The 17194-nt window shown below is 35.4% G+C and overlaps 2 protein-coding genes and 1 long non-coding RNA gene across 4 annotated transcripts in view; all 3 read left to right on the plus strand.

The window, feature by feature from the left end:
- Positions 1 to 323: 323 nt before the first annotated feature.
- On the plus strand, positions 324 to 1678 carry LOC100114575 (protein YIPF5). The gene is made up of 2 exons (XM_001600439.6): positions 324 to 694; positions 773 to 1678. The coding sequence occupies exons 1-2, from the start codon at positions 472 to 474 to the stop codon at positions 1330 to 1332; spliced, it is 783 nt and encodes a 260-aa protein (XP_001600489.1). The 5' UTR covers positions 324 to 471; the 3' UTR covers positions 1333 to 1678.
- A 624-nt stretch (positions 1679 to 2302) lies between these two features.
- On the plus strand, positions 2303 to 12383 carry LOC100114610 (chymotrypsin-1). Of its 2 annotated transcripts, none has more exons than XM_016986145.3 (5): positions 2303 to 2413; positions 10817 to 11067; positions 11407 to 11729; positions 11807 to 12076; positions 12159 to 12383. In XM_016986145.3, exons 2-5 carry the CDS (start codon positions 11010 to 11012, stop codon positions 12294 to 12296), a joined length of 789 nt encoding a protein of 262 aa, XP_016841634.1. In that variant the 5' UTR covers positions 2303 to 2413; positions 10817 to 11009; the 3' UTR covers positions 12297 to 12383. The 2 variants fall into 2 exon arrangements, with proteins under 2 accessions (XP_016841634.1, XP_016841630.1); XM_016986141.3 differs by lacking the exon at positions 2303 to 2413 and adding an exon at positions 9414 to 9532.
- Positions 12384 to 14288: 1905 nt separating this feature from the next.
- LOC116738579 overlaps positions 14289 to 17194 on the plus strand; it is a 189409-nt gene continuing 186503 nt past the window's right edge. Inside the window, exon 1 of the long non-coding RNA XR_004344916.1 lies at positions 14289 to 14684. This is a non-coding gene — a long non-coding RNA (uncharacterized LOC116738579). The remainder of the gene's footprint in view (positions 14685 to 17194) is intronic.

Consider the following 17194-nt stretch of genomic DNA (forward strand, 5'->3'; position numbering starts at 1 on the left):
AGCGTGCTTAGCAGACCTGAGTCGAACTAAGTTGAATGTTCGCGCTTTTAATATAAAAATGCAATGTTGCCAAATGTATTTTGTATATATATATGAAAAAAAGGCATGCTGTCAGAGGACAGAGACCAGACTCCAGCTGATCGATCTAATGAAAAAAAGATATTACAAATCAATTCCAAATAAGTTCAACAGCAAGAGTTAAGTTTTAATTGATTAATACTGAATCAATTTACCATGAGTATGGATAGGGGCTTATTAGTATTCAAGGAAAAATTAAACATGACGGTTAAATGACCGTCAGAACGTGCATAAAGACACAAACTCATTCGACTGGCATTGGGCAGTGGGCGCATGATCTCAATATTGTGTTTGTTGTCGTCAGCTTTTCAATCAGCTGTTCAGTAAATTTGCAAGACGTATATAATTGTACTGTAGTTTTTAATTTAGTATAGAAATTAAAAATTTGTAAATATGTCCGGTTTCTCGCAACAGGATAATTATTGGACGCCACCACCACAAAATCAATACAATTTTGATAACAGTGGTTTTGGACAACCTAACCAACAATTTGATTTTAGAAACTATACTGACCAACAATCTGGAGAATATGCACCTTATTCTCAACAAGAATACTTAAATCCAAACCAAACTGCATATACTGGTGAACTTTATACTCCTGATAACTATAATCAAGGTCTGTTTTAGAAATAATAGATGCTTCAATAATTGAATAAATCTGCAACATAAAACTTGAAATACATCTTTATTGTAGGATCAAACACTTTCACTGATGAAGAAGATGAACCACCCCTTTTGGAAGAGTTAGGAATAGATCCAGATAGAATTTTGCAGAAGACACTGGCCGTTCTTAATCCTTTTCACAGGCGAGGACAAACAGATGATGCAAATTATCTTTTACAAGATTCAGACTTAGCAGGGCCATTGGCATTCTGTTTACTTCTTGCAGCATTTCTACTTTTGGCTGGATCAAAAGCACATTTTGGATATGTTTATGGATTAGCTTTCACTTCTTGTATATTAATGTACATACTGCAATCCTTAATGAGTAGCACAGGAAACATTACGATTGCATCAGTTGCATCAGTATTGGGTTATTGCATACTTCCCGTTGTTGGATTAGCAGGATTAGGTATTTTCACTAGTCTTCGTGGACCAATTGGGTTGATTCTTGCTTTACTAGCTGTTGCATGGGCTACCTTATCTTCTTCTAGATTGTTTTGTGCCATGTCTGGTGAAGAAAAACAAAGATTCTTAATTGCTTATCCTTGTCTTCTGTTATATGGAGTGTTTACATTAATAGTGATTTTTTGAATAAAGTTTTTGCATACATATTTATAATAAAATTAAAAACATATATAACAAATAATAATTTTGTAAAACAATCAATATTTCATGAATATTTATTAATATTCTGTTTAATTATAAATCTTTACAATTAAATAAGAGTTGTGTTCATTTGATTATGAAATTATTTGAATGAAAATTTTTTAATCTACATATAAAAATACAACGTTTTGTTATTAAATTGTACAACTTATACTTGCTATGAAGACCATGCTGTAAATATACTAAATTACAAAATGTTATTAGAAAACTACAAGCTTAATTATAACTAAATAAACGTTTGATGACCAAGAAAAAAAGATACCTGTACATACATATGTAATTTTTTATCTATCTCTTAATAACTGTGTCTAAATAATATTTTAGAGATTAATTTGTTATGGTATGAAAACTATATTTTATAAATTTGTAATTAATTAATAATTCTGTAAATTCCCGGCAAAGCAACTGAAGTTACATTTTCGTGTTTTTGAGAAATAGGGATTTTAATGTTCGAATTGAAACGTAATAAAATCATACGAATTATGGCGCGATACTAGGCCTTGTATCTAATAATGCATTTTATAAACTACCTTTTAAATTTATATACCTCGAGTCAAGTCATTATGCCGGGAAGACATATTCCTTAATGTTCCCAACTTCTGGAAAATTGGCTTCTTTTTTGACTATTAAAAAATGACAGTCATAATAGGTTTTATAATTGCCTGAACTTGGAAGCGAAATTGATAGCATTTTTCAACGGGAACCTAGAGAAAATTTCAAATATCAATAGTACATTACACAACTAGGGACGAAAGTTGGCTTTTCAAGCGAGGATGATGATCATGAATCATCATCCGAGAGTCTGAAAAAGCCAATCCGCCCCTTGTTATGTACCGTGCTTTTTCTAATCGGTGCATCGATAACGCACTTTTTAGCCTGTCTGAAACAGCAGAGCCGTCCAGAATTACATAGTAGAATTTAGTTGTAAATCTGAATTGTTTTCGATGTCATGAAGACGGCGTGTTACGCAGGAGAAATTAAGTACATAAATAAACGAGTTTGATAAGTACGAAAATAGAGTAAAATTTACGAGTGTACTAGAAATTAAAAAGGAAATTCTTTAATTTTCATTCAAATTGAGAAAGATAAGATTTAAATTGGACAATGAGAATTCCTCACGGAGAGGTCGATGGTTACGAAGCGAATACGCGAATTCCCTGTTACGAAATTTGACCTTGATTGCATCGCAGGCAACATAATTGTGGAGAACCTTCAAGGACAGCAGGCAGTCGTGATAGTGATGCCAACTCATTATCGTTGGCAAGTTAAAAGATTGCGATAAGTCAGTATTCGCCTTGTTAACGACAACCTACTCAGGGTTCCTAACTTCTCCACACCATTTAATTTTACACGGACTTCATGGCGCTGCTGTATCTTACACCCTACTCAGATTTTCCTAACTTCACCACTCCGTTTACTTTTACACGTACTTCGTGGCACTGATGGATACTTAACAAGGCGAGTCTGTAGCGCCGTAGTGTTAAGATTAATGAATCGTTCTACCGAAAGAAAAATTCGATCGGATTTTCTGTTTTTCTACACGATCTTGGTAAAGGGAGACCAAATAATAGGTGAACAATAGAGTATTCGAGGTTATAGCTATATACCTAGGTAGTAAGTGAACAATAGAGTATTCGTGTTACGCGATGAGTGGCGCCACAAAATACGTGTAAAATTAAATGGGGTGGTCAGTATTAGAACTAAAATAAGTATCATTTAACATGGAGCGTATAGGGCTCGCGTAACACCTCGAATAGGATCATACATGGAGCGGCTGTCTCGTAAATAGTAACTTTAAAATAAAACCTTTCTAAAAAGGTAATAGCTAGGCAAGTATAAAGTGGTTTTTATTTACTATTAATTTTTTATTTGATGCTGATATAATTTATTCAAATAATTATTTATATAAGTGACGAACTATGGTAAAAAAATATATGATATCAAATAGTTAAATGGCAACTACGTATTTAGAATAAATTTATCAAATAATTCTTTAATACGATTTATAATTTCATTGTTTTTCTAACGTCATTGTTAATTTACTGGCGGTATTCTACACTACTATGAACATACTTGATAAACCCGCCGCTTAATAATTTTACGGTGCGAGGTAAAAAGAATAATTTTTCATTATTTAATATCTGCTTTGTTATTAATTGTGTTGTGTTTCACTAAATTCGAAAGATGTTATAAGTTTATTTGACAATGTTATTAATTTTTATCAAATAAAACAATTCACATTAGGAACTATCAACCGACGGGTTTATCAAGTATCTTCATAGTAGAATACCGCCAGTAAATTAACAATGTCGTTAGGAAAACAATGAAATTATAAATCGTATTAAAGAATAATTTGATAAATTTATTCCAAATATATAGTTGCCACTTAACTATTTGATATCATATATTTTTTTACCATTGTTCGTCACTTATATAAATAATTATTTGAATGAATTATATCATAATCAAATAAAAAATTATTAGTAAATAAAAACCAGTTTATACTTGCCTACCTATTACCTTTTCAGAAAGGTTTTATTTTAAAGATTTCACGATTTTTTAAGGGTAATAATTATAATAAAAACTATCCTCTCAATAGATATATTACACTCATTAACTTAAAAGAGAATCATCAAACTGTTGTTAAAATAGTGAGTATTAGTTTTAGTTCAAAAGCAACATCAAATAAGATTTGTAAAATAAATAGATGTACACGCTAGGCTCTATCTCCACAGCAATACCTACAACCAGTAAATGCTACAAATTCTCATAAAACTCTTGAAAACGACGTTGATAATGTCCACCGTGGGCACCAGGTACCTCGGAGGCTGTTGCCGTCGCGATATTCGTGTTCAGCGACCCCAAAAACCCCCGAGTAGCAAAGCTGGACTCATTTTAATAAATAGTATGCACCGAATGCGTCTTTTTATTATATATACATTTTATTTCTAATTCGATTTGATTTTTCGCGCCACGGAAGTTTCGAGGATAAGAACGGAAGTTGGGAGAAGAAAAAAAAATTGAAAAGAAAAACACAACACAAAATTTCGGTCAGCTATCGAATGATAACAAATCGATCATGTATACGAAACTTTGATTTGCCTGATAAAACAACGTATTTCAATAAGATATAAATGTTTGAATATTTTGTAGAGGTTAGAAAACTACATTTCAAAGAATATAAGGTTGCGGTGCGCCCGACAGCGCGTATAGTACTCTAGTACTTATACTTGCCAGGGGGGGGGGGGGCGCTACCACGCCCATTGATATAGTGTGAACGGAGAAAACTATGGTCTCGTTGATCCATTAAAATCTCGGCGAGGAAATAATATTTCGACCTCAAAAAATTACCAATGATATAGATATTATGATGCATAGATACCGCAGATGCAAGTTCCGGTTGCAATTCTTTGACAATAATATTATTCAGACAAGAACCGTGTAATCTCTCTCATATGATATACAATGCATATGCTGATTTTTTTTGCCGATGCACATTTCTTTTTTTTTGTTGATAGCGAACCCAAAAGCCCTATGAAGATACAAATTTTAACAATTTCTCCTGGATTATTGTTAAAGAATTGCAGCCGGAGCTCGCATCCGCGGTATCTACGCATCATAATCTATCATTAGTAATTTTTTAACGTGCTCTAACCTCGCCCCTGACACCGAACAAATTGTACACATTAAATACCCTGCAGAAATGTATTTTTCTACACGGATATTTTCTACACCGATTTTTTTATTATTTTACTCCACTGCAAAACTCTATACAAGCATATCGTCGCTCCGTACGAAGACTAGCACAGTTCAAATTTTTGAAACGAAAACTAGCACAACTCACTTATTTCCCGAGAAGACTAGCACAACGCGCGACTTATGTTACTTAAAATATGAGTATTTTACGATTTTATTGGATTACTGGGTTAGTTAATGAAAACCTTGGACAAAGACAGACAAACCTCAAAGTTTTAAAAAGTTTCAAAAATTTCTAAAAAAAGTGAACAATTTAAAAAAATGCTTGTAAAAAATTATTGTGTTTGTGAAAACAATGTTAAATTCAGTAAAAAGTTGTAAATTGTTAATATTTAAAAATGTTCTTTAGGGGCAGTTTTGCAAAAATCGGGAAATTTTTATAGTAAATCGTTGTTGAAAGTTTGAGTTGTGCTATTTTTCCGGCAAATGCGCGAGTTGTTCTAGTCTTCGCGGGAAATTTTGAGTTGTGCTATAGTCTAGCGTGCGTCAAATGAGTTGTGCTACTTATGACGGGAAATTTTAACAGTGCTACTCTTCGTAGGGAGCAATGATATAACCTATTGTTGCGTAATCAGGGTATATTCTATGGGGCAGTGATGGCAGAATGGGCAATGATAAAAGTTATATGGGTAGTGTTAAATTTGGATTTGGGCAGTATAAAAATTCAGATTTTCATGAATAAAAACATTAAAATTTCATTATATTAAACTATATTACAAATAAATATATTATCAATTCGCAACTAAACTTTAAAATCTTTTTGGTGTATGTATAAATTTAAAAATAGCGCTGTTTTTTCGGTTGTCCTTCAATTTCAAATTCTTTTTGGGTCTGATTTTTCAAATTTGCGTCCTCGAACTACCCCACGCGTAGCAAGCAAATAATAAAATACCTCGGCATATCGGAGGAAGGCGAACGAAAGCGAGTAATAAATAAAAAACAAAAATGCTCAAATCCAACTACTCTACGCGTAGCAAGTAAATAATAAAATACCTAGGCCCATCGGAGGAGGACGAGCGAAAGCGATTGACAAATCGAAAACAAAAATGCCTAAACTTCCATACCTTTCACGCCGCAGTTAATAATCAAATAATATAAAAAAAAAAAAAAAAAAATTGGCACATCTGAAAAAGAGGATCTACTGCGAGCAACTTTTGAGCAAGTCTAAAAACAAAAATGCTTAGACCCACGTACCCCAGGCGCCTCGTTTTTTACGAGAGCCTTTTTTTATTGAAAAATGCAGCGGCAAATTGGTGGCAGGCGAGCGAATCCCTCTGAGATTAAAACCAAAACAAAAATACTCGAACGCACCCATCCCACGCGCTACGAGATTAAATCAAAGAAGATCTGTTGAAAAATTGGCGGCAAATCGGAGGAAGGCAAGCAAAATGTGAGTATTGAGCTATATAGCTTCGTAAAAATCGTTTGCATTTTTATTTTAGATTTGTTGCTCGCATTTTTTCCGCCTTCCTCAGATGTGCTGAGGTATTTTCTTATTAATTTTCTACGCGTGGGGTAGGTGGGTTTATGCATTTTTGTTTTCGATTTTTTGCTCGCTTTCAACTGCCTTCTTTCGATTTGCCGACGTATTATATTATTCATGTCGCTACGCATGGGGTAGTTTGGTTTACGCAATTTTGTTTATTTATTACTCGCTTTCGCTCGCCTTCCTCCGATTTGTCGAGGTATTTCATTATTCATGTCACTACGCGTGAGATAGTTTGGTTTCCGCATTTTGGTTTTCGATTTGTTACTTGCTTCCGCTCGCCTTTCTCCAATTCGCCAGGGTATTTATATTTAAATAAATATATTTTTATTAAAAATAGTGCTGCATGGGGTGAACGTGTTTCAGAATGTTAGTTTTAGATTTTATTCTTGTTTTTGCCCTAAGAGTTTTGCAGTGTAGTAAAATAATAAAAAATCGGTGTAAAGAAAATCGGCGTAGAAAATATCCGTGTAGAAAAATACATTTATGTAGGGTATTTATATGTGTACAGTTTGTTTGGTGTCCCTCCCCTTAAAATCTTTTCAATGTAAATTATTCAAAATTGTATATTATAAAATTATAGAATTTGGAGACAAAAAAAAAATTTGTTAGTAACAAAATCGTCGCTCCCTACAAAGAGTAGCACTGTTCAAATTTCCCGTCATAAGTATAGCACAACTCATTTGACGCACGCTAGACTAGCACAACTCAAAATTTTTAGAAGGAATTAACTCTGATGAAGATAACGAAGGTATATATTTTTTGAATAATATATTTTAAAATATTTTTTTATCGAAAACTTCATAAAGGTTAAATTTTATTGTATATTTATAGAAGCTACTTTATTAACTGTCAGATCATTAAATAATGATCAAGAAAAATAATTCTAGTAATAACGAACCATCGTTTTTGTCACTCAGTCATTGTCTGCTTCCATTTGGTATCAGCCTCGATAAAGTAGCTCCAACTTTTGCTGCTTTATCGCTTACCACTTCGAGACGTTGCTTAAACGTTAGGCTTGCATCTATGGTCAGACCCAGTACTTGATGGTCGGTTGAGAGAGGAAGTTTAATCTCATGCCCGCTCACCGTCAGTGTTATTGTCGTCATCCTCTTCCTACTGATAATAAGGATAGCTTTGGTTTTGTAGCTGGTCAGTTCTAGGCCTGCCTCTGCTAGCCATTTGTCTATTATATGAATAGCCTCCTCAGCTATATCCTTGACTTCTTCTTTGTGCTTTGCTATCACCGCTATTGCAATATTAAGCCTACCACTGTGGCTCCTTCGGGTAATTCCAGTCTTAGTACCCCATCGTACATAATGTTTTAAGTCGGTGGGCCAAGTACCGACCCTTGGGGAACGCCTTCTGTAACTTTCTTCCAAAAGCAATATTGGTGTTCCGCCAATCCACCTTTTCCTAATACGAAATTGTCCATTCTGACGCAGACTATTTGTTCCAGGATCTTGCCTGAGGAATCTAACTAGGCCAGGCTGTAGGAATTTAAAATTGCCTTATTGTGACATAATTTGTTGCAGTAAACCGTGATTGTGCGATCATATAAAGGGTAATAAGCAGATGAAAAGGTATATTTTTCTGCATTTCCGTTCCTTATTGTTAGTTATTAACAATTTATTGCAAAATTTGTTGCATATATGACAACTAAAAAGATAAAAAAACAGCTATCATTGATGGGCCTATATATAGCTGATCAAACAATTAAAAAGTTAATCTAAGTTTTGACAGCGAAAGTAAAAGAAAAGAGCTTTAATTTGAAGGCTTGTTGGTTAAAATTGACTGCTGGGATCAAAAGTTACAAGGATTTTAAAAATAAGAAAAATCGCTGATTTTCGTAAAAAATCCAAGTTTTCATGATTTTTCGCTATTTTCGCCTAGACAACTTTTTACCTAGGCAATTATTTGTAACTCACCAGACCTCAAATTAAAGCTCTCTTTTGATACTTCGTGGTTCTTACTGGTAAATTAGAAAATTTCTGAAAATATAAGCTGCAACTCGGATTTCAACTAATATCTTGGTAATTACAACAAAAATGTTGTTTAACCCACTATGAAAACAGTGATGTACCAGAAAAATTGTTGTCCTTACCAAATAAATTGGTTAGTAACCTATACAGTCGACTTTTTCATTGTAAAAAAGTCGGCTTGGTTAAATTAACCAAGCACTTAGTTCTCATAACCTATTTTTGATTAACCAATTATCACTTGGTTACCACAGCTAACCATTTTTTCCGTGTTTGTAATGTAACAAGAAACTTTGCATTGCTTTCCGGATCAAAGATTGATCATGTGGAGAATGATAATTTTTGTATCATGGGTGTTATATGAATGCGTATGTGTTGAATCGTATTTGCGGGTATTTCCACAGTTTGAAACAAACAAAGCATTGCTTAATATTTTCAAGGATAATTATAGTCACCAGCAGGTGTATACGTACATACGTACATATATACATGTGTATAGGTAGACGCACACAGAAAAGTAGAGCTACACAGGAAAATATTATATGTCCTAAATTAAATATTAATAGCCCGCCCCAAATAATATATATTGTTAATATACTAATTTACTTTATGAAGTGTTTGCGAATTTTTGTGTTGCATTTATAATATCCTATGCCTTGAAATATAAACAGAGTTAATGATACAAGCAGAAGAGAAAAAAACCGGTATTTATTTGGGTTTAGGTGATGGGTATTCTCACTAATGATGCTACTGGCCCCACCAAAAGTCATCGACCGTATATAAGATTCGAGAGAGGTTCGAAAATTCACAAACCTGCAATCACGTCGGGCTAAACACCACATGTTTTCTGATATTATATTATACTCCAAAATTTATTAACTTAGATTATTATAACTAGTTTTGGGTAAGTCATAATATAAGTTTAATATTATACTATATTATGTGTGTTAAAATTAAAAAATGGCTTTATACGTAAATATATCTTAATTATCTTCTTAACAAATTTAATCTTTTTTGTCTATTTTTAATTATTATATTTTTACTCTGAGTGGGCGGTAAAACATTTAAAGGCATTTGAATATACGGGAATGATCAATCATTGTGATATCTCGTTAGTTTGTAAATGGTCAGAAAATTATAAATGTTTATTCAGTTACAAAAATTTATTAAATTTGTTGTATTTACAAAGCTGATATTTTACAAAGGATATAATAATTTTGTCTGAATCGTTAATAATTAATCATTATGCAACGTATTTTTCCCAAATAAAATTTTTTTCTGTATAAAATTCTAAAAAAGCATGAAAATTGGCGGAAAAGGTCTAATTTACTGGATTATGTTTTATGAGCATTATTACTTGAATCGACTTAAAAGTACATTATATCAATCAGCATAATATAGGTAGATAAATAAAATTAGGCCAAGTAGGTAAAACATCCATTTTTCGCCTTTGTCTATTTAATAAATAACATAAATTTACCAATGAAATTTGATACATCAGCTTATGAAAGTAGGTAAAGCATTTTATAAACTTCAGTGTGTGTGTGTGTGTACTTTGCATTTTAGAATATTATACAGTTGTAGAAATGTTGTCAAAAAAAAAAAAAAAACAGTAAAAATCGTTTTAAAAAAGTGCAAAATCGCGCGAAAGTAGTTCAAATATAGACACTTAAAATCACATTTATATTCTCGTATTTTTACTCTTTTTTATATGCAATTTTGCACCACTTTTTACAAACGTGAATTCCACACGAGTCTTTTTTATGACAATTACAATATTTTATTTGAAAAATTGATACAGTTCAATATTTATACGCGTGCATCTAGCTGTATGTGTGATGATAAATACCACGAAAATAAAAACAAGTTATAATTCATTAAAGAAAACGATATCATGCCTTTGTGCTGGCGCGCATGAAGAAGCGAACCGAGAGGAAATCGTTTTGCTCCTCCTTATGTATTCGCCGGTGCGTAGGCTGAGGCATACAAAACAAACCAACAAGATGTACATAAAGCAATGACGCTCCCAATTCGTATTTTTTCTCAAATACCGGTATGATTTTTGCCAGGAGCAGCGGGGGGATTTAAAATTTATCGATTGAATTTTCATATAAAAACGTCATTACGAGATCCCACCAAGGACAGCGCAGCATAGAGATTTTTATGCATTTTTTTGTTCCATTAAAAGTGGTAGGGCAGCCTGGCAACACTGTATAGGTATAAAAGCCTTCAAAGTCAGCGACAAAACGAACTGCAGTCGGTCCTTGCTCTTCCAGTCTCGCTGCACTTCTTCACCGAGTACGGTCAAGGCTGCTGAGCGACGCGCTTCTGCTCTCTGCAAGATATTCTTTCCACTCCATTAGAGACAATTCAGCAGTAAAATGACTCGCTTTTTTGGAGGTGTACTGCTCGTCCTGGCTGTAGCGGCAATCGCCAGTGGTAAGACTTTCTAAAATTTATTTCGCAACTGCTATATAGACTATTTTTCACACACACACACACACACACACACACACACACACACACACACATATATATATATATATATATATATATATATATATATATATATTTTAAAAACTAAAATCGATTTGTAGTCGAATAACGTTTTATTAATAATAATACTTACATAATTTCGTTGCAAAATGTTTGAATTTTTTGAGCTTTGATTCCAGTTTTAAATATGCCAACATTTATTGTTTTTTTTTACAATAACAATATGAGAAAATAAATAGACGTAAACCAATATCGCAAATGGAATAAACTTTTCGCATACAGCTGTTCCACGAGTGAGACGCTTAGCTGGTGGAAGTGATGCCCAAACTGGACAATATCCCTACATGGCTGCGATCAAATTCGACGGCAAGTTAGTTTGCGGTGGTGCAATAATAAGCCCCATAAAAATTCTAACGGCAGCCAACTGCGTCGACAGATGTCTGCGTGACAAAGATCCGGCCTTTAGGGATTGCAAAAATTTCATGACCGTCTACACTGGCTCTGGCTCTCTCTCAAAGGGCGGAACCGTTTCGCGCGTCAAAAGCGTCAAGGTTCCGGAGAATTTCGTTTTGGGCAAATTCGCCAACGATATTGGAACGATCACTGTAAGCATAATCCGTTAGTAGCTTTTGCCAAATTCTCATTGACGTGCATTTATGAAATACGAATTCCAAACAAACAGCTCGAGTCGCCGATCAAGTTTTCTGCCAATGAGAAGGCAGTCGATTTACCCACCGCAGATTTTGTCGAAAACAGTGTGGCCACTAGCACCGGATGGGGTGCGACGGCCGGAGCAGAAAACAAATTCAGCGACCTTCTGAAAAGTCTCCAGGAAACTGTGATTTCGTCCAGTAAATGCTCTCCATTTTTTAAGGATAAGCCCGTCCCTGTCGATGTTAATGACTTTTGCGGAGTTGCTGTCCCTGGTACTGAGAAGGCTGGACTCTGCATTGTAAATGTTTATCATATCTTGTTTTCCTTTTTTAGAAGAACATTTGACACGCATGCTTACCCGAACTTTTTTGTGATTTCAGGGCGACAGCGGAGATCCTCTGGTTCAAGACGGTAAACTCATTGGAATATCCACATGGGGCATCGGGTGCGCAGAGGGCTATCCAGACGTTTTCACAAACGTTTACAGAAATCTCAACTTTATTAAAAGCGAGCTTTAATGAGGAATATCTGTTTGACAAATGGTATCGATGATGTCTGATTCACAATGTGATTGTATTGCTAAGTTAATAAATATATAAGTCATAGATCTGCATTCTGTTTTTGTGTATACCTTGAATACAATCAATCCTATACGACAAATCAACATAATGTATACATTCTAGTCATTTATATTTATTGTGCCATTTTCATATGCGTAAAGGTTTTTTGATTGGTTTAAAAAGTAATATCGTGTCGCTTTAATTTGATTCTTCAAACGAATTCGTTAAACATTTTGCACGATTCATAGTTTGCATTTATTTTTCTTAGTCCATTTCTAAATATTACTATATATTCTTATTTCTTGATTTAATTGTATGTAATTGTAATTAAGCATTAAGTGACAAACTTTCGACAACTAACTAAATTTTTCAAAATTTTGAATTTTTTTTTGCTATTTCTAATTTTTTTTCCATAAACGAAAAACCTACTATCCTTGCTATTGTTTGTGAAAAAAACATGATACGCAACAAAAGGGGCTAGGTTTTTCAGACTTGAGTGATCATTTGCCCACGCACGAAAAAGCCACCCCCCCCCCTTGTTGCGCAATATACTAATGCCTTCTTCTGAAGGAAGCCTTTCATTAGTATTTTGCTTCCTTCCTAGAAAGCCTTGTAATAGTAATTTTTTGAGTTTGTGTAAAAGCATCTAGAAAGTTGGTTTTGATGCATATATGTATAGTCGAAAAATAGTATTTTGGAAAATGTACCTACGGATGTACGTGTGTGTGATCGTTCGTATACACGTGTATCTTAGCTTCTACTCAGTGGATTTTAACCCAACAAGTCTCATTTTCTTTGTTTTTACTAGCGCATAGTGGAAAAACAATCCGTTTTTACATTTTGGGAACGCGTTTTTTATAGTGATTTTTTAGTTTTGAGATTTCAGTTTTTTCTAATAATGTTATCGGAAAACTTGATGAATGTAAATTGCTTGATATGTACCTTAAAAAGAATAAAATTACTTATCTTTTTACCGCGGAAAATTTATATTATCGTTCGTCGTTCTTTTATTATATACTAAGGATGTGCGAGACCAGGCTCGAGATGAATCGAGATTTATCTCGACCATTTTTTTGAGATGAGGCGAGATCCCGCCTTGCCCGACAATCTCGAACTTTTTCGAGAATCCCGAAAAATATCGAGATTATCAAGAAATTCCGAGATTTTTGAAAATGTTCAATATTGCTAACAAAATAAATAAAAAATGTCATTCCAAAAATATTGACGCTTACAAATACAATATTCAAAAAATAATCTTAAAAAGAATTGTAAAAATCGAACAAATCTTAATATTAAAATACTGCTGACATTGTATGCGTACGGGACAGTATTGAAATATTGAATTCTCTCTATATACCCCCTAGTAAATACGCATTACTCCAGTCTTCTTAATAGACATAACGCGTTTCGCAATAATATCGATCTGACTTGAACCCTCGATAATAATTTAATAATTTTACTAATTACAAGATTTTTCACGTGCTCGTTTAATCACCTCTCTGCGTACACGAAACAAAGGAAAATTCAAATGATTCAAACTATGCGTTCGAGGTTAATCATATATTATATGAAATATAAGAGGTCGCTGAAGTATGACTGAAGTACGCGATAATTCTAATAGAGCTCCCTGGTGTTTCTGGAGGCATTAAAATCAGCACCTGTGTGACTGCAATTCTCTTCACTGCATATCTAGAGACCTTGCACAAACTGTTAACAAAAACGAACATTCTCGGACATTCGAAGAGACGCGGACCTGGATGATGTCGAGATCTTGGGCATCATGGGTGTAATTGAGTTTCAGTAGTATGAGTGTTCGGGTTATGTATGGCCGTTTAGCGAGATTTGAATTTCACGCCGTAGAGCGTCGATCGCTGCGGCGAGCGCATGCGCGCGCCGCCAGGGGCGTATCTTTTTTCGCGCGGGATTGGGGCTTGCGAGCACGTGCCAATCAGTTCTGACAGCTTCTCCCGAGGAATCGGTCGACTTTTGCATCTTGCGTCTACACCTCTTGTATTTGCGTGCGATTAAAGTCGTCACTCACGTCCTTTTCAGGACGGTCGACTCTACTTTTAATTCCGTGCGTCGCGTATTGTGTGCGAATTACGAGCGGTGTGCTGTGTGTGTGTTTTCTTCGTGTGTTGGACGTCGGCCACGTTCGAGTTTCCTCGGCGTGCCGATCTCCACCCGGCGATCGCTACCTACGCGACAGGGCTGAAAAGGTCTGCCCGTGGTCCAGGATAGGTTCCCTCGAGACGTCGAGGCGTCCTGCGACCGAGGAAGGTGCATCCCACCCACGTGCGGCCACGGCTTTACGTCGCGCCGTCTACGATTCGTTCTGCGAACAAGGTAGGAGAGCTCTCCAGCGTGCGAAAGGTACCTCGCGGCGAAATTAGCGTTTAGTCATAATTGCGTTTTTCTCTCTCTCTCTTTATTTGGTCTATCCTAGAGTCACTTTGCATTGTATAATTTCATTATTTCTTCAATAAAGCTATTCGCTTGTCCCGGCTTTTCTCTCTTCTCCGTGAGAGTTTTTAAGCCGAGGCAAGTCGTCTCTTTCCCGCGCAATTCATTGTGTTTTTATTGCGTTTGATTTATTCACCTAACCTTCCCTCACTCATTCCACCATTTTAGTTTATATATATACATATATATATATATATATATATATATATATATATAACTCAGTAGCTTTGCTACAATGAGGTAACAATGTATGTTAATAAAATGTGCGATACCAACTCTAGATGAATCGAGATTTATCTCGACTATTATTGGCGAAACAATGTGGAATCCCGTTGAAGAATTACTCGAAAAGCTTATGAGTATAACTAAAAAGATAAAGTGTAAAAATATAATTTCAAAATAACAAAGTGTATATACAATGTTCAAAAATATATTTTGGTCTTATAGTTGGAAAATTTTTAGTCTCACATAGGGGTTTTTCCTCGGGTTTCACGAAGAACCTTGAAATATTTCTAAATATAAGATACGAAGGGCCCAAAAGCTTACAGTCCAGAGAAACATAATCAACAGAAAAATAATATAGTCAGCAGAATTACAATCAATTTTGAACCCAGGTAGGTATTTGTAAATATTAAATTATATTTCTTGGAATTCATCGACAACGCATTAATAATAGGTAGCCGGCTTAATCAAATTTAAAAGTCTGCGCGATACGCCGAAATATGTTGCTGCATTTATTTCCTGTAAACGACGCGTGCCAGGGACTGTCAAGTGGCCCGCCTTTTAAATCCCTTTCGCACCTGGATCCGCCGATGAAGATGATGCAGTAGAGAGATTTGCACGTTCGATAATTGGTGTGTAATTAGGAATGTGAACATGGAAGCTTGGCCCAGAGGGCGTCTTGGTTTCCAGCCCCAAACCCGTGTTAAATGTATATCTATACATATATATGCTCACGGACACGCTCTTGCATGTGTGAGTTAGGTCACGTGATACACACACACAAGAGCGTGTCCGTGAGTATATATATATATATATACATATATATATATATATATATATATATATATATACACATATACACACACACACACACACATTTAACACGGGTTTGGGACTGGGCCTGGGAACCAAGACGCCCTCTGGGCCGAGCTTTCATGTTAACATTCCTAATTGTTTTGCGCTTGCATATTGTAGCGCACTGACTATAGACTTGATTTTTTTCGTACGCTGAACACCTCAACATCGCCTATGTGAAAGTTCGGCGTAAAGTTCGTGTTTATGATTTTTAAGCGGAATTTTCACCAAAACATCAAAAGCCACGTAGTACACTACGAGATATAATTTTTTCCTGTTTCATGTGCTTTGAGAGTTCCGGGTGACTTATACTTTGTAGGTATTCGTGAATAAGATTAATATACACATCAAGAGCTTAGCTTTCTTGAAACTTATATTATAATGCAAAACATGTTTTGACACTCCGTAGGCGAAACACGGCTTGGCGTATGCTGCGTCGCCAAAGCGTGGATGCTAAATTGAGCTTCGATCGTACACGACGTGTCAAATAATACAGTTAGATAGTATATTATACGTAACACGTGCACATATAAGGTGTCTCCGGCCTTTTTTCGACTGGCATGCGTGAATCACCTACTTCGCGCACTAGTTCCGTAATCTACTAGTTAAATTACACTTTTTACTTATTTTCTTAGCTATACCGAAGTTTTTCCTGTTACAATGCCGCTACCCTAGTAAGGCTTTTGACAAAATATCTCCGTCAAAGTTACTCCGTAAGCTTCGTCAACTGGGGTTTTCCAAGTCGGGTCTCCTGTGGATTAAGTCATACTTACAAGGTCGTACTCAGAAAGTCATAACAAGCAAGAACATGTGCTCAGATTGGACCGAAACCAATCTGGGAGTTCCACAGGGTTCCGCCCTGGGCCCTCTTTTATTCTGCCTTTATGTCAACGACCTACAACACCTAATCAAAGACATTTTTATATCAGACCCCAAAAGCGACTCAACTGTTGACAGTACGGTTAAGCATATGTTTTATGCAGATGATCTCCAAATCTACCTGCACACGACCAAGGAAAAAATCCAGGAGGGTATTACTCGACTGACTGATGCGGCGGAACTCTTGTCTGGATGGGCGGAGGGGGCTGGTCTGCGCCTCAATGCAGGCAAAACTAAAGCAATTTTATTCGGGCCAGGGAATGGCAATATCGTTAACGATATGAGCTTGCCAGGCATTGGGATGCGGTCCGGAGTCCTCATTCCTTTTAGTGGCGAAGTGACGAGTCTCGGTGTTATACTTGATAGTGGTCTAACGTGGAAACCGTAGATAAACCAAATAGCAAAGAGAGTCAACAAGGCCCTGTACAGCTTGCGGT

The sequence above is a fragment of the Nasonia vitripennis genome, chromosome 4 (assembly GCF_009193385.2).
Source record: "Nasonia vitripennis strain AsymCx chromosome 4, Nvit_psr_1.1, whole genome shotgun sequence".
NCBI lineage: Eukaryota > Metazoa > Arthropoda > Insecta > Hymenoptera > Pteromalidae > Nasonia > Nasonia vitripennis.